Source organism: Cupressus sempervirens, chromosome 4 (genome assembly GCF_028749045.1).
Source record: "Cupressus sempervirens isolate cs-2001-9-10 chromosome 4, ASM2874904v1, whole genome shotgun sequence".
NCBI lineage: Eukaryota > Viridiplantae > Streptophyta > Pinopsida > Cupressales > Cupressaceae > Cupressus > Cupressus sempervirens.
In genome coordinates, this window is record NC_143121.1 from 514,109,862 (window position 1) to 514,128,459 (window position 18,598).

An 18,598-nucleotide genomic window follows, 5' to 3' on the forward strand; every position below is an offset into this window, starting at 1 on the left:
AAAAGAAACACTAACACTAGGTATAAAATCACTCAACTGAATACAATGTCGGGAGTATGGATGCGACATGCATCCCAATGCAACATAAAAGTGCAACAATGGTCTGACTGACATCCTACGGATAATCCAAGTCCATGACCAACATCATGCCAAGAAAATCTAAGAAAACTGGGCGGCACACAAATTGAGGCAAAAACCTCAAAAACCCAACGTTGACAAAAATCAACGAAAATAAAACCCATTCACCCCAAGGATGAGTAAGCCACAAAAATCCAGTAAAATTTGGGTTCAGACACTTTATGCAAAAATGGCCAACATAACGGTGTGAAACCTCAAACCCTCATTTCGAAAATCAGTGAAAAACTCATACCTGCCCAACTAGGTAGAGCTAACATATAGAAATGGAGGGGAACACTAGTTCTCAACCTCCTAACAAATGGCTACCAAAAACAGAGCTGAAACAATAAAACGGGAGAGCCCTACTTCGTAGCCAAAAGGGGCAAAATGAGAATTTGAACAATAAAATAAAAATCCTATAGAAGTGGTTGAAAATCACAGCAATCCAAGGTCTCCCTGAGCTGGATCCAACGAGAACGATCTCGTGACGATGCCACGCCCGTAGCTGCCACAACGAACAAAACAGTAATTCCTCATGAAGAGGATTTTGGGTTTTACTCTCAAACATTCTAATTCAAAAGTGAGTGAGGAATTAAATTCCCTTTTGGATACTTATTCACTTTTCGAGTGAATAATCAATTAGGGTAAATAACCAGGTAACCTAGTTAAATCCTACTTCAACCCAAACAAAAACAAGCTATTACAAGTAATTGGAATTCATCTACGATAAAGCTGCTAGGAATTAAAATTAATTAAAATAAAGTCTGAAAATCGCTTAAACCAAAAATCACAGAATTACTTAATAACTTTCGTGATAGATGCGAAACTCTAAATACACGGACACGCTCACAGGTCTAATCACATAATGCAAATGAGTCCAGATTTATCAAATCACTAGAAGGTTTAATTTAAACATTTAAGTAAGATACATCGGCCATATAGGGACGACATTGGTAAATATGAATAGCTGAATCACTAACTCCATGTGCCACAGCCAGGGACTTAAATCTTGCTCACTAAAACACATGATCAAGTGCAATTGCACATAATAACATAGCCGAAGTAATAAATACATTAAATACTTAATTTAACCATTTATTTAATTATACTGAAATAATCTATTTACATCACTCACTTTCACATAAAGCATCACAAAGCAAGAATGAAGTAAATAAAAATCCACATCCAACATAATTAGAGATATGTCCAAATACCGGAAAACTAGATATCATCATAAAACATATTGTCATCTCAAAAGAAAACATCATCATGTAGATATGATCCACTGAACAACCCAGTAATCTAACATGGACAATTCATTTCTAATTATTTAAGCATTTAATAATGGTTGTTTAAACAACAAGAAAAGGCACTTAAAACTCGTAAGTGAACACAGTCAAATACATGACTATTTACTGCTACAGGAACCTAGTCTAGTGTAGCAGGTTAATAGTACACAGTGCAATCTCTGCACACTTCTCAGGGTAATCATGTAAGAACATCATGATACCACATCGATCCTGATAACCACAGACACAAACCTTAGCAAACCATCTAACACATCATAATCTCATAAATCAGCCATAAGCATAATCAAAGTAACTGACGCAGTAACATAAATCAAATCATTTCAAGGGTGTAGACCACTCATGGTCCCAATCATGATCACTCACCAAGCAAGATCATCAAGGTTGCATCCATCAGGATGACTTACATAAATCAAATGGGAGAGGTACTACATTTCCCCCCCCAGAGACTAGGCTTACTCTTGGAAGCCTTCAATCCAAGAAAAGAAAACCAACACACCAAGTGCAAAAATCAAAACCGAGCAATAGGAATGACTCAACAACCTCTCCCTAAGTCAAACCCAAATCACTCCAACATTCTCAAACCATCTCGTCAACCCCCAGATAGGTTAATCGCAAGAGAATAGGTGTCACATTGACACAAGGTCCTCCAACTAGGAACTTCCTATGCACTAGGAAACCCATCTAGCCATAAAGTCAACAATACAAGGTAAGGAAAAAGCCACTCTACCTTGCCCAGAGGTGCCCAACTACAACTTGCACCTATCACAGGACCACAAAACAAGGTCAAAACACTACGCAATTCCAACCAGAGTTGGAATTATGGGGAATAGCCATCCCAAAATTCCCAAGACTACTATCATGCCTCACATGAGCATCCTTGAATCCATGAAAACTCAACCTTTGAACATAGAGGATGATGGTTTACTAACAAAAGCGCACACTCCAAAGGACACTCTCCACAACTAACCACTAAGTGTAGGAGCGCATAGTCTCTATGGTACAAAAGCTCAATTATCACTGGGAACTCGGGTTACATAACCCAACCAGACAAGATATCACCTTTCCACAAGGTTGCAAATAATTTCATTAGTAGACAAAATCATGTAATGTCTTCATACCAACTCAAAAGATGGTAACATGTGTCCAATGATACCATGTCCCTCCAACAACATGCTGGGAATACCACGCCTCACCTATAGCTAAACTCAATCTCCAGCCTTAAGTCAACTGTCAATGAGCAACTTGACTGAGACAGTCCTCTTGAGGATATAAGATTAGGGAGAAAGAAATTATAGAGTATAAGGACTAAGAGGGAGTCTCTCTCAACCTTTGCACTAAATCAGCCCAAGATGCGTTAGGAAACTCACAATTCCACCAACCATCAAAATACTCATCCAACACTAACTGAGCTAGTGGCATAACCAGGCTAGCCTACTTCCTCAAGAGAGGCAAGGATACAGAGATGCGCCAAAGTCAATGTCCAAAGGGAGGATCTAGACTCACCAAAATACTGAGTCACCCTCCAATGACAAGGCAACATCAACCTTAAGCAAGGAATGCTAACAGTCCACATTTCTTCTCACAAAGGTGGGACGGTGCTATAGGGAACACACAAACCTAAGCATGAATCCTAACAAGTAACTAGTAGATTATAAAGGCTTGTTAACTCCTCCTTTAAGAATAACTTGAAGGGTTAAACTTCTCCAACGACCATAAATGTGATATGTCATGATTGAATTGGCCTCTACTTGATAAAGGGTACTCGGAACATCGATCTGCACCTTTTGAAGTGCGAAAGGATGCTTATGATTCTCCCGGTGACATTCGACATTAGCACACTCTCGCGTGAGGTTTCTCACCAAACCAGGCAAGATAATGCAAAGAACCTGGCGAGAAAAAGCACAACCAGTTGTTTCTTGTGCGAAATTTCAAAACAACACAAAAATTGCCTTCACTCCGGAGGCCATAACTTTCGCGTCCAAACTCCGATTGACTCCGTTCGAAAAGCGTTAGAAAGATATTGACGAGTCCATAGCATGATGGAGCTTAGAGAGCTCTAAGACCTAAGAGTTTGAATCATCACTCAAGATAAAACATCATAGGCAAACTCAACCCATCTCGGTTACCAATACAAGCAACGGACGAAACGCCCAAAACAACCTAAGAACACACATGTCCAAAACGACATAAGACATGAAATGAAAGGTAATTCACACAATGGTAACATCATTACTTCTCTTTCATAATTTCATCAATTAATCATAACACAAGTATTAATGCACAATGAAACTGAAAGGTTTTCAAAGCAAGGGTTCAAGAGTTACTTACCATAAATCAAGTATATATCTTTTCAATTTTTCCTTCAAGAATAACATTATGTTTAATCATCATTTAAACTATCCAATTATAATAACTTTACATCATGACAAACATGCTAGTATGTTCTCTATGATTTTATCCCTTGTATGTACTACCAGAGGTTCGAGATGAATGTGATAGAGTCCCAACACACAACTGGGCAGCAGTAAAACACATTCAGAATAGTCATCATGAACCAAAACAAAAGCCCAAATGGGGAAATTGTCAACTCCAACAGTAAGTCATAAAAGAGCTCATTTCAACAATAATTGAAGTGTGAGAACAACCACAAAGAGAGCGATAGAGAAAATTTGATGACTATTCCAAGAAAGGAAAATACTGAAAACCAATGCTAGCACAACAACATGAGGAAAGTACCTCCAGCCAATTAAAATAAGATATCAATCAAATCACATTACATTTGATGACTGAGAACAGTCATTGGAGACTATTGTGAGTTGTGGTGAATATTTGGAGCTCTAAAGTAATAGAATTGGTTTTTTGCTAAATTACAGGCAGCTTTCATTGGTTCATGGCCAGATGGTCGTGCAACTATGGAGTATGCTGGAAAAATAAATTCAAGACCAATAGTATGCAAGCTCGAATATTTCATCTTGTTATTGGTTAATCGAGCATTGAAGCTCACAATAATTCAAGTGGAGATAACTGGCTTTTTGGGACCAGTAGCCGAGACGTACATTAAGAGAAAGCATTCACATTACCTTGAGTTGCAGGAATGTTTAATAATTGAATCGCAAATATGTTAAGTCAGACTTCAACGTGATTATACGCAGGAGGCCAAATGGTGGCATACATGGAAATACTGGACAATTATGAATTAGCACAACTATAAGTCTAGTGGCTCAATTTTGAGAAAGGCAATATTGGAAAAGTATTACCACTGGCTTGTTGGGAACTGAGTATTTGTTTTAGCTCGTGTCCAGTTTTCTGTACACATGGTGATGACGCCGTGCACATTCTTTGGGAGTGCCGTTACTACTAGGAACATTTCTGTCATCATCATGAAATTTTCCAAATAACGAGAGTTGCTCTATGCGATTCAGTCTGAATTGGCATTGAGTGAGCCATGCACCTAGATTCTCTGGAGTATTGCAGTCTCTCAACAAGAGAGAGAAAATGCCTGTGTCATTACAAATATGTATTTAGAGAATGGATAGATAAGAAAATCATTGGTCCTGTACATTCGCCAATGGGATTCTAATTACCTAAACATTGTATGTCATTTCTGCAATATGAGGAAAAAAAAATGTTAAGGTTGTAGATTAATTTATTTTCCTTTGACGGTTTCCTTTGGATGGGAACTTTCATGGGACCAGGATGTTGTTTGATTAAGTTCCAAGATTATTTTATTGTGATTATAGGCGTGCTAATCTTTAACACATAATCACACATACTCTTTCGTGAATGATTGTATAGCTGAGGTTGGCGTTTTATTAAGTGCGTGATCCCAAATTATATGTGTGAGTTTCCAACTAGGGTTGGTATCTTAAATTTTCATCTGCTCTCATATAATATCGGACTATGTCAGTATGACAGAGTATGGAGTACTAAGTTGGGAAAAACACGCCTTTGCAGTTATAGGTCTTGTTAATGGCATCTAGTTGGCAAAATCTGGAAAACGTAGATTAATTTGGGTTGAGTTTACAATCAATGAATTTCCTCTGGCTTGGAAGGACTACTGTAGTGTCAGTGTCCTTCAGTTATTGCCATCTTCAAGCTTTGAAGACAACTCACAGGATAGCCATTCACGATTTTTCTGAAAATTTGCAAGGAAACTAAATGCATATCAAAGGTTCTTAACGACACCTACAACATAGATAATTAGATATTTCGTGGAAGGCAGATCAAGCATCATATTGTCAGGTCAAAAAAATGTATTCATAAAGATGCCTTGAGACTTATTCAGCTGTGGGAAGACTACGAAAGTACCAAATTTGAAAATAATTTATTTCGCAAACAGACTTCTTGTATTGCAGTGGTGCCTGTACATTTACTGGGATTTTCAAAAGAAAAACAACTGGTTATCTTACCATTGTGAAAAATACCAAGTTGTGGTGTTGGAGCTTCAAATAATGTTTTTATTCCATCATGAAGTTTTAGTAGCTCAGGGAGGGAGATAATTTGTAGATTGGAAGATACTCATGTATTTTGAAAACTGTTTGACTGGAGATTAATAGGGCTGCTACCGCCAATTGGAATCTGAAGTCCTCTCAAAAACAGGTTACAGAGATTATTGTTAATTCAAACACTGAGACGGTACTGGTTCTGGGAAGATAGTTGATGGCTAGCCAAACAACTGGGGAAGAAGAGCAATCTAGTGATATGGTCACAGATCAAATTAAAGATTAATTGATGAGTTAGAAAGCGTACATCTGAAAAAAATTTATTCTTACTCTAGAGTCTGATCTGAATAGTGGCTTGGTAAGAAATCTTAAGGAAATCAACAACCTTTGTTTGTTAAGGTCTCCAGTGAACAATCAGGTCCAAACTTCATAACGTTGTTGCATATCTGTAACTATTTAGCCCCAAAATTTCAGCAAACAGTGCCTTAAATTTACAACAGTAATGTCAAATCTATGATTGATACTATCACAATTTTCCAACTTTTTCTAAAACAGAAGTAGTAGGGGAAGTCAAAGGTGTGAAATCTTAGTGGCATCGGATTAACAAATTCCAAGATGGCATCAAATGACAGTTTGGCCAAGACACTCTATGAAACAGGTAGCAAGTTGGATTTGGAATCACAAACAAGGGGACATATTCTCATCACTTTGATTAATTTAGAAGGTTGTTAAAGTATGGTTGAGCAATCACCCCCTGGTCTGCTACAGATTGCCTTTGTTCCTACAATAACGACATTGAATCAAGACAAGTGGCTGAACGTTTGGATGGCGAGGTTAAAGTACTGGTTACTTCTTGTTTGATGGAGGTTACAAGAATTTGAGCCCCTCAAGAACCTTACGAGGAAGACATAATGAAGGAGGTACATAAGTTAATCATTGATAGTTTTCAAAACCTTGGGGACATCAGCAGTTTCTAGAAGGGTTGCCATGCTTAAATTATTTGTAGAAATCAAATTGTGTCATCCACTGCTTGACTTGGGTTTGCATGATTTAATCCATACCATGTTCCAACATCTATTGGGCACAATAGGGGAAGAACACAATGGTGCATTTTCGCAGCCATGAAAAATGTTATGGTTATGAGAATTAATGAGAGTGATGCTCATTTCCAGCTACTACTACAAATGTTGTTCACAATCTCAAATAGAGAACAAAAGGCTTCAAGAACTACTTATAAATTGTTCAAAAAGGTTCTTAAACAATGGGAGCCAAAAATTGAAAGTACAAACAACAAAAGGTTAAAGAAACAACTTTGAATATATCTCTTGGTATGAGGAAAGCAGACTGATTGTTGATTTCGTACTAGCCGAGGATGAATCCATAACTACAAATGAGTGGTATTCTAAGTTCTTAATTGATGAAATACCAAAACTAGTGAAAGGGAGAAAACCATTGATGAATCCATATATGAACATGAGGCTATTCCATTAACACCTCAAGATGAGTGCATGACATCAGCTGTAGGAACAATGAGGTATGATGATTATATTGCTCCTACAGTTGAAGATAAATCAGAAAATGTGTCACATGACAACCCTTACTCCCTAGGTGAATTTGAACACAAACCTTTATTGCTGGAAGATTTGATGGACATGTTACTAGTTTCGAAAGAAAAGCTTGTACAAGTGTTAACAATGATAGATAACTACCACAAATTCATTGAAGAGCTTGTGTGGAAAACTCAAAGTAATGAAAGACAAAAGGGGTTATCATATGGAGTCATTAGTATGCAACTACAAACAACCAAAGAAGCATTCAAAATGCTAAAATCAAATTACTTGCAGCTCTTATAGGATAGGGAACTCACTATCAAATTTGGTGAAGACAAGGGAAAAAAAGGTGGATGAGGTTTGTCTTCAGCTAAGTATGACACATTACTCTTTACATCAGGCTGAAAATCAGTCTCCTATGACAGCCACTCACAAAGACGATGATTTTAGTCCCAGGGCCAAGAAAATCATACCAATGATAGAAGGGATCCACACTCTTGGTGAGAACGAAGGTGAAAATGAAGGTATTTTTCACTATTCCCTGTCCAAGTGAGACATTCTCTGCTGAAGAAGACCTTAAGGGCCATCAAAATGTCAACCACATGAATTCTGATTTTTATATCAGCAACTATGCATCGTCACCATATCACGAGGACAATGTTGGATCAAGTGATATTAGTTTAGAAGTTTCCTATGATGGTGATCATTTCATTAATGGAGATGTTGATTTGAGTGATGATACTTATGGTGATTCTGAGAATTCAGTATTGTCCTTAACATGTGTAAAGACCCTGGTCTGGTTTCTACTGCAACAGTTTTGATCCAATGATGTTTTTTTTTTGGTTTTTGATGTTTTTCCAATTTTTTTTGGTGTTTTCTGGTTATATATTTTTTTGAGATATATATATATATATATATATATATATATAGAGAGAGAGAGAGAGAGAGAGAGAGAGAGAGAGAGAGAGAGAGAGAGAGAGGCCAAAAAAATAACAAGAACAATTCTTATTTCTGCAAATTTAATTGATGGAAATAAAGATAGTACTTAAATGAACTTGTTCCAAATTTAAATGGTTTACAAGGAACCTATTATCCTGTTGGTATGAATTTAAAACTTGTCCAGTCTCAACGTACAGCTCCAGAATTGAATAAGCTGGTTGTAGACTCCTTCAAACCCAATCGCAGGGCTCCCAATTATGTTCGCAGCCCTCAGGCAGACCTAAACCAATTTGCAGGCCACCTCCTTGCTAATGCTGGCCTCTGTAATGAATTACAGGCCCTGATGCAAATGCAGGCCCAACAGTAAATAGCAAGGCCAAAAGAAAGTTCACAGGCCAAAAGAAAGTTCACAGGCCAAAAAATTGTAATGCAGGGCCCTAATAAGTGATTGCAGCCTAACTTAGACTGGGCGCATGCCTCCCAGGTGGAATCACCGCCCAAGAAAATGTCAATTTGCTGCCTTAAAAAGTGAAATGGCTGCACTCCAATGCAGGTTGAACCTTTGACACATGAAACATAGGTATGAATAATCTCACAACAGACAATATACTCTCTCCAACATTGACATTTTCTTCAGCTTAGATCAACTTCTTAGGTACAATAGACACAATAGAGAAACAAGACAAATTGCTATACCACAGCAGCAATTTGTTATGTAATTGCTAGAGCTATTCTGAGAACTCAAACCCTCAACAACAACGAAAGCAAATACATTCAATAGGATATAAATTCTCAAAATGAGAGCCATATTGATAATCTCTTTTGTGCAACTTAGCTTTGACAGTACACCTTTCATTAAAGAGGCTTCAATTTCTCAATGTAACTTTATAACATTAAGTGCATTAATAATTATAAAACCTCATAACTAATGTAATAAATATGACTCCATCGTTAAATAACCTCATCCTGAGTAGAAGACTGAATAAATGACAATCACCACTGTGCAACCTCCGCCCTAACAAAAATAGCAATTGGCTAACATTAAACTTACTCTAAATCCTACCCTCAACTCACGAGGGCCGCGATGATGAGTTGACCAACTTGGCCTCCTAGAACTTGCTAAATTGCGGACATTACAGTCCTCCCTCCCCAAGATTGTTTGTCCTGAAGCAATTGTAGTCTGGGGTGTTGAAGAATATCCTCTGGCTCCCAAGTGGCATCCTATCTGGTAGACCTTTTCACTTGACCAAAAACTCTCTGATAGTCCTCGAATTGTCTCTCCCCGATATCAAGAATTGCCTCATGGATCAATTCAAGTCTTCCTCATTGTCTAATGGTGGCATCACAGGAGATGGGACCACTTGTTTTCCTAAAGCCTTCTTGAGGCACGAAACATGAAACACATTATGTATTGCACTATCATTTGGCATATCCAGCTTATGAACCACCTCACCAACACCCCTCACTACAAGGAAGGGACCATGATATTGAGGCTTGAGCTTCTCAAGTCCACTCTTTTTGATGGATCGTACCCTCGTGAATGATCAAATTGTTGCAAGGGTATAACTGCTGTCTGGAGTATTGCCATCAACAATACCAACAACCAATTGATCCCCAACATACTAAGCTATGATCAAGTGGCTCCAGACCTCAACAATTTGAATAACCAAGCATAAGTGTGGTCTCCGAGAAAGGTAATCAGCAACAACATTCTAAGTACCCTTGATGTAGAAGGTATCAAAATCATAAGACTGCAACTTGGTAACCCACTTCTATTGTCTCTCATTCAGGTCTCATTGACCCAAAAAATGCTTCAAGTTGTAATGATTTGTCTTTATACAAAATTTATTGCCAACCAAATACTACCTGATCTTGGCCATAGCATGCATAATGGCCAACACCTCCTTGTCATAGATGTTGAATGATCTCTCAGGACCTTGTAACTTCCTTCTCTCGAATGCTATGGGATGTTGATCTTGGGATAATATTGCTCCAATACCCACCCAAGGCATAGTAATGCAAGTCAAACGATCTCATGAGATCTGGCAAAGCTAGTATAGTAATGCAAGTCAACCAATCTCGTGAGATCTAACAAAGCTAGTATAGGGCATGAAGTCATAATCACCTTGAACTTCTCGAAGCACTCCTGTGCCAGAGGAGCACATTGGAAAGCACCCTTACGCGTCATATCCATAAGGGGAGTTGCATGTCTCAAAAATCTCGCCACAAATCTACGGTAGAATACACGAAGTCCAACGAACCCTCTCAACTGTGCCAAGTTCTCCAGTGTAGGCCACTCAAGAGTAGCACAAACCTTATCAGGGTCCATATGAATTAATATTAATATTGATTATGAAGGACTTAATAGAGTTTTAAAAGTCAATTAAATATTAAAGAAAGGGTTAATAAGAGAGGAATTGGCCAAAGGACACGTACATGATTAAGGAAGTTGAAGAGTCACAGGCTGGTTCCTTAAAAGGTGAAGGAGTTCACTTTTGGATATGCTTGATTTTGGATTTTGATTTCAGATATCTCTTGGTGAGATTTTGGGAAGCTTCAGCTTCTATTCAGGATAGGAGGACGAAAGTCCTCAAGTTCTTCTTGGTGAATCAAACGCAAACCTGGTTCAGCTCTGAGGTGGATTCGAGACAGAATCCACAGTGCATTTACAGGTTCTTTCTTGAATTTCCAATCTGATTGTAATACTGATTTTAAGATTGGATTTTACGCATATTGTTGCATTACTGGTTTATAATACAATAGCAAATCTGAAGTTGTGTTCAATTGAGTATTCAAATGACCATCTACTGGTTCATTTGCTGGTTTTGTTTGCGTGAGCTATTTGTTGTGCTCTGAAATCTGTAATGAGATAAATTTGGGAAAATATCCATCCGGGATATTACAGATTCAAATGCTCATGGGACCCGGAATTGCTTTTATAATAGATCCCTACCCCTTAAACCCTCTAAAATTTTCTGCACTTAGACCCTACCTTTTCATATGAATTTTATTTTATTTTCTAAATGGAATGGTTCACCATGGTAATTTATAGATGTTTCTATTATTTGCCAATATTTGTCAAATTCTATTTCAAAATTTTAGTAGTGTAAAAAAGTGCCAATAAAATTAATACCTTTTTAATCAAAATGAAGCAAGAATTTGCCAATAGAAGCTAATGTTTGTTTCTAAAAGAAACTAAACCTTCTCCAGTATTTTACTTCTAGTTTTTGAGGGGCTTTTTTGAATATATAACTATTTTAATAAACAGATAGAGGATATTTTTTATTACTTTAAAAGCAATAAAATAAACTAAATTTAAATTAAAAAAATTAGATTTTTTTGACTATTAATAAAAATAACAATTGAAAAAACTAAAGACCAAATTCAATAGTAATCAATCTTTACTTTTCTTATATACCTAGTCAAACTTAAAAAAAATGAATTAAAGTTGCTTGTGACCTATTAGGTTGCTAATTACATTTCCTGCTTGTGATTAGAGCTTCAATTAGATGTTTACAATTACTACTTGGCATAAATTTTCAATTCCAAATCCTACATCCATGAAATTCTCTAATTTATGTCTGTAAAATATTTATTGTGTGTGTAAGCTTTTGCACATTTATCTGTTTCATGACCCTGTATTTGATAATCCTTAGACATCTATATGCGTAGACAAGAAGTGTAATCTCTGAAATTTGAGCTAATTTTAAGTCAGATTAAGATATTTTAGAAACTTTCGATAAAATCTTCACTTTTAAGGAATTTATTTGTCAAGGATTTTATATATAGTTCTTTTTTGTAAGTGACATTAATTTCATAAAAAAGGTGTATGTTGTGCAAGCTGCTCAAGTTCTCATGTTATCTTGTTTTGGAGTTTATATTTATTTTAGCCTCAATTGAGCATTAATATTTTTATTCAATATTTCCACAGCTGAATTTTTCCCAGATCGTACAGATGTACAATGCTTGCATAGGTGGCAAAAGGTTCTTAATCCAGATCTTATCAAGGGTCCTTGGACAAAAGAGGTAGTTTATGCAGTGAACTTTGGATAATAGGAAACTAGATTGTCATAACACACCAGGATGCTGAATTTTCTATGACTTATTTTTTGTTGCCCATTGCTATCAATCAGGAAGATGATAAGATTATAGAACTTGTAAAGAAGCACGGATCAAAAAAGTGGTCAGTCATATCTCAATCTTTGCCAGGCCGCATTGGAAAACAATGTCGAGAAAGGTATACACTCTAGTTTGTGACAGTATGCAGCTATTTATTTGCATTCCCTCAGTAAAGAAAGGTTAATTCTGACTTATAATCTGTACTTACTATGTGCTGAAGGAAGCCATGTATATGTGTGTGTGTGTTTTGTTGTCCTAAAGGTTCAGATCTGATTTTGTGTCAATCCATATATTGAAGGAACGGCTCAGGAAATGTGCTTTAGTTTCTATATCTGCTATAAAACTTATGTTCATATTTTAGGCTTGCTGGTTAGAGGCATAATCATGTTTGACTTTAGACAAATAAATGTATTTATGATGTGGAAATCAGATAATGTCTAATTGGAAGATTGTATCTAAACTGTATTCAAGTTTCATAGTAAAGACTACATTTTGACAGAAGCTAACTATTGTAGAACTGCAGGAAAATGAGGTGAGCAACACTGTTCTTGACAGCATAATATAACCAATAAACTTCTTGGCAAAGATCCAAAAATTAGCGTGAGTTTGAGTGAATACTATGCAGTTTCAAATTTGAGAGGTTGCTTTAAGATGAACTAAAACTGTCACAATATAATTCTTGACAGTGAAAACTGAGCTAAGGTGAACTAAGAATATCATGCTATAATTCTTGATAAAGTAAAATGATTATATATTAAGAAAACTGAAAGAAAATACTGAATGTTTTGTCATTTTTTAGCATTAAAAGCCTTGTTTGAAAAACAAGCCTATAGACCTATCAATCTGGCGAGGTTAGATAAAGGAGGGGAGTTTGCTCCAATGAGTTCAAGAAATTTTGTAAGGAGAATGACACAAGCAATTCGCTACTCCACACACTCCATAATTAAGCGGAGTTGTGGAATGAGGGAACAAGATAGTTGTGGATGTGCAAGGTGTATGATGGACAATTAGAATGTGCCATGTTATATTGGCTGGAAGCTGTAAGTACAATTGTTTACATCCCTAACAGGAGTCTTTGTAAGGTGTGGTAGGATATCGTTCCCAAGGAAGCATGGCCAAGGGGATATTGGTAACTGAAGTGCCTTGTGTATTTGTAATTGCGCTGTTTTTGCATTAATTACTGAGCAAAGTAGAAGTAAATTAGATGCAAAAAGTAGACAATATTTTTTTTTGGCCATGGTGAGTTGTCAAAGGCATATGGATTATGTGATCTCCATACAAATAATATTGTGAGTAGTAGAAATGTGACTATAGATGAGATCATCCTTTTCTGAGATGATGATAAATCTACAAATAGTCTTGTATTGGAAATTGCAATGATAATTTTGGCATGAAAATTGAAGAAGGCCCATAAGTAAGCATAGAGTCAAGAACATCAAGGAGGTGTAGTTTGGATGATGTCAACTAAAATGGCATTACAATGATGTTTATGATTTTGGGAGGATGAAGAAAAGTTAAGGATTAATCTGATACCTAGACTTCATAGCAAGCTCAAGTGAATGAGAAATGAAGATTGATGTGTTATCATACTAAATTTAAGGATGAAATGACAAATTCAATGAAGGCTACATGATGGAGTAAACAATTTGTGCAAGGTGGTGAGCATGTTAAATCTCCTCTTATGTTTGTTCTTTTGTAGGTACGGTGAATGAATGATGAGGGGAAGGACAAACCTAAGTGGGAGGATCCAACGAAGATGGAATATTAGACCTTGTCGTGGGACAAGAGTTAGTGGTTCTTTGAAGTACCTCAATGGAAGAAGAGCATCGGTTTCAAGTGGCTATTTAAGTTCAAATGTAAATCAGATATTTTTTTTGGATCAGACTAAACTAGGCTTGTTATATTAGGATATGCTTAATAGGGAGGATTGGACGCAGGATAATTTTCTCTTATTGCATAGACGGTAATCTTTTGATTAGTAATCTATATCACTGCTCTATTCGACTTAAGATGGATAGCCAGCTAAGTGGATATCAACGTTGCCTTCATGAACATAGATTTAGTGGAGGTATCTATGGTGTCCACAAGATTTTCAAGTTCAAAGCAAATATCATTTAATTTATAGGTTGGTTTAATCCTAGTATGAACATAAGTAGGTTCCTAGTAGCTGTTCTGAACCATATATCTATGTTAAAACCAATTGTGATGGCTTTATGACACTAGTTGTTCATTTTGTTTATATTTCCATCGTTGACAGTGGAGCCAAGTCAATCTAAAATGCAAAACCTTGCATTATTCCTATTCGAAACTATTGTTTTTGGGCTTCTACACTCTTCTAATGGAAATTGGGATAAAACTGTCAAGTATTAAACTTACCCTCATTCAACACAAATCAATGATTTTATGCATTGTTAACTTGTGGTTGGTGTGATTTTATTGTTAACCACTTGGTCAAATACATGTTTTTCTGCAAGCTGGCTTTCCGAACTTACAAAACACGTCATTTAATATTTCAAAGGAACACTTACCTTTAGCATTCTTTATTAATGCTATGTCAATTTAAAATGTGAAATTTGACCTTTGTTCTATTTGAAATGACTAATCTTGTGCTCCTATGTTATTTTTTAGGTCTATAGTTTTGATGACTGGAGGATGCTATATTGTGTCAAAAATAAGTATGCCAGAGTTGTTATGAAAATTTCAAGATGTTTGGATTGTAATATATGTGCTCTTGTGGAAATTGGGATAAAATTGTCAAGTTCTCAACCAACTTTGATTCACCATCTGCTGATGAGTTGTGTATTGTTAACTTGTGGTTAGTTTGATTATTCTTAGTACCACTTGGTTAGACTCGTGTTTTGCACTAGGTTGCCTTTTCCATTCATGTCTTGCAGAACATTGGAAGCTACAAAATGTGTTCTTTGATATCTAAGTTGCTGATTGGGATTGGGTATGAGCATGTGCTGATGGGTGTTTAATAACCACACCAACATCGAATACAAGTGCCAAAGGACACTATGTCCTCTCTTTAGAAGAGATCCCTCGTATTTTCTTCCTTCCCTAGACTTGCTGGGGATTTTACCTTGTTGAAATTGATTGGGCTAACTTGTCAACAATCTTGTCATTCTTGAAGTCTTTCGCTCTTGAACTTTCTGACTTTTGATTGTGGAAATCCTAGATGTTGCATTCTTCCTATTTGTACTTGTAGTGCGATTTTTTGAATCATGAGTTCTTGAACTTATTTTCCTTGAATTGGATTGTTTGGAATTGGAATTGTAGAATTTGAGCTAGATTTCTCATATTGCACTTATTCTTAGATTGGATTTCTTCATTCTAGATCTTCCTTGTATTGATGTATTTGATCCTCTAATTTGTCAAGACACCATATTTCATTGAAGTATCACCTTAAACATTAACTTCCAAGCCTAATGTCATTTCTCCACCTTGGTGCATATGAGATATGGGGAAGAAATTTCAACTTCTCTTCAATGTGATCCATGTTTTGAATGCTTGAGTGGGTATTAGGGGGAGATGAAGAATATTTTCATACTTAGAGCCAATTTTTAAAAATTTTTTCATGCCATTTGAATGCTTGGGCACACTTTGGGGGTGAATGAAGATTTTTAATTTGAAGAAGAATTCGTTGCACGTGGAGAATTCCTTTTCCTTGGCACATTTTTGGGGTGCAAGAATTTTCCATTGAAGAAAAATTCATGGCACATGGAGAATTCCCTTTCCTTGGCACATTTTTGGGGTGCAGGAATTTCCTGTTGAAGAAGAATTCACGGCACATGGAGAATTCCCTTTCCTTGGCACATTTTTGGGGTAAAGGAGAATATTTCCTTTGAAGAAGAATTCCTTGTATGTGGAGAAGTCCTTTACTTTTGCACTATTTGGGGGTGGAGGATGTTTCCTTTGAAGAAGAATTCCTTGCACATGAAGAATTCCCTTTCCTTGGCGTAGTTTTGAAGGTCAATGAAGATTTTTAGACTTTGTCAAAATTTCGTCATCTAATGCACACTTGTTGCCAACAACGGAAGACACAATGAAATATTAAGTTTGTCCAAACTCAAAATTATGCCAAATGGAGACACAATGAAACTTACTAAAAATAGACTTACTAAGAATAGAAACTACTGAAAATAACAAATTCAACCAACTTAAAATTAGGGCAACTAGAGACATAGTAAAACTTACTAAAATATTATTTGCCTGAAACACTCAAAAACATCATTGGTAGGCCTCTTGAAAGAGTTTTTCCTTCTCCAAAGTCAAATTCACCTTCAAAACCCTAATCACAAGTGCAAATCCCCAATGTAATTTGAGGGTCTGGAGATGACACTGACTGCAAAATGTCTTGAATTACACATTGAAAAGAGGGGGGCCCCATTTGCATTGGGGCGATATGAGAATAGGTCACTATAATGTTGGATGCGGGGACGTAGGTATGACAATTATTTTTCCTTGGGTTTGGGTACGGTTCTTTCAGATACACACACATATATGTATATTATAATTTTATTAATTACATTAAATTAATAAATATAAAGAGAGGAGTGATTCTCATAAATCCATGATTCCATACTGACTAAGGCTCTTAGTAGTGATAATATTCATCATACTCATAGATATGATTGGATTTGTATCTGATTTAGTTATGAACGCGGGGTTTCAATAAACTATGGATTAAACAAGGCATATAACATTGATTTCATGTTGGCTTTTAAACTAGCTCTTAAATTAGGAGTATTATTATTACTTTGTTGTTGAGATTTGTTAATTTTCTTTTGTACGTTGTTTCACAGATAGCCAACTTGATTTCCCTTTGTAAAGTATATTTAATGGGTACAATTACAATGAGAACACATCTCTTTTTGGTGGATTTCGTTCTACTCAAGGTTTTTTCTATAATAGAGAATTGTGATAAAGGGTTAAGTGGGAAGTTTAGAAGTGGGCCCTTCTTCTGTGCGACATTCAAGTTAAGATTTAAATTTTATGGCCATCTCATTGTGATGCAGGAGCATACCGCCAAGGTGCTACAATAATATTTTTCTACAGCTGTGTCTTGTCTAAATCTAGAAAACAAAATAGCTTTCACTCTTAATTTCTTTAAACAGTTTCAGCATTAATGTGAAGTAATGGGTGGTGGCTTGCCTAATAAGCTTTGGGCAGTTTTATAACAGTTGGCAGCTATGAATGATTGAGGCATTCTCTGAGGAGCTGTGGGAGTCCTTAGTGGAGGTTTACTAGATTTAGAACCAAATGCTCATTTAAATGGACGGTAAAAACAGTTGCTAAGAGGAGAGGGAATAAAGAAATAAACAAGGATATACTGGGTTAGGAGAAAGGAGATAGTAGAAAAGCCATGTGGTACATAGTTGGAGAGTAAAATGCTAATTATCCTGTAATTTGTGGGCATAGATTTTCTGTAAAAATTATAATTTGTGGGGTTGTGGCTGTTGCAATCCATGGAAAATGATGAGCAGAAGAAAAAAACTGTCCCATGAGCAGAAATAGCCAAAAACCAAAAACCCAGTCCATAAAACTGTTCTGTTGAAAACAAATACAGGAAACCTTTGCAGACTAGGAAAAAATGCCCTGCAGACGTGAACAGTGAAAATGGCGCACAATTCTCTGTAGATGTGGGCAGTGGTCTCAAGCTTTGCAAAAAGTAAAGCTCTGCAATAAGAAACTTCAAAGCGTGAACAAAAAAACGGGACCTACAAAAACTTGCAGATAAACTGAAACACGGGTGGAAACACCTGACACAGCACAAAATGGCACACTTATAGATGCAGCTCGCAAAAAACTTCCTCCCAAAATCTTCTAAATTTTTTTTTAGAGACTAAGTCGCCGATTCGGGTCCAGGGACGGATTCGGGTTCGGGGTTCAGGTTCGTGGGTTCGGGCAATTTTTTTTTCCCCATTTGGGTTTGTGAGTGTGTGTATATATATATGCAAAAAAAAAAACTCACATAGTTGTAAAAGTAAAACTAAGTCATTCCATAGTATGAATATATCAATGTTACTTGATTATTGATCAATGCCAAATGTCAAAGATAAACATTAAATACTCACTCATTAATCTAGGTTAATGTTGTAAATAAAATCATACATTGAAT

At 36.4% G+C, this 18,598-nt stretch overlaps 1 protein-coding gene across 1 annotated transcript in view; it reads left to right on the forward strand.

Moving 5' to 3' along the window:
- The window catches only part of LOC149562189 (transcription factor MYB3R-1-like), an 86,388-nt gene that overhangs the window by 19,211 nt on the left and 48,579 nt on the right, over positions 1–18,598 (forward strand). Inside the window, exons 4-5 of the mRNA XM_089825733.1 lie at positions 12,290–12,384; positions 12,492–12,595. Of these exons, the coding sequence (XP_089681859.1) occupies positions 12,290–12,384; positions 12,492–12,595 (199 nt within the window). The remainder of the gene's footprint in view (positions 1–12,289; positions 12,385–12,491; positions 12,596–18,598) is intronic.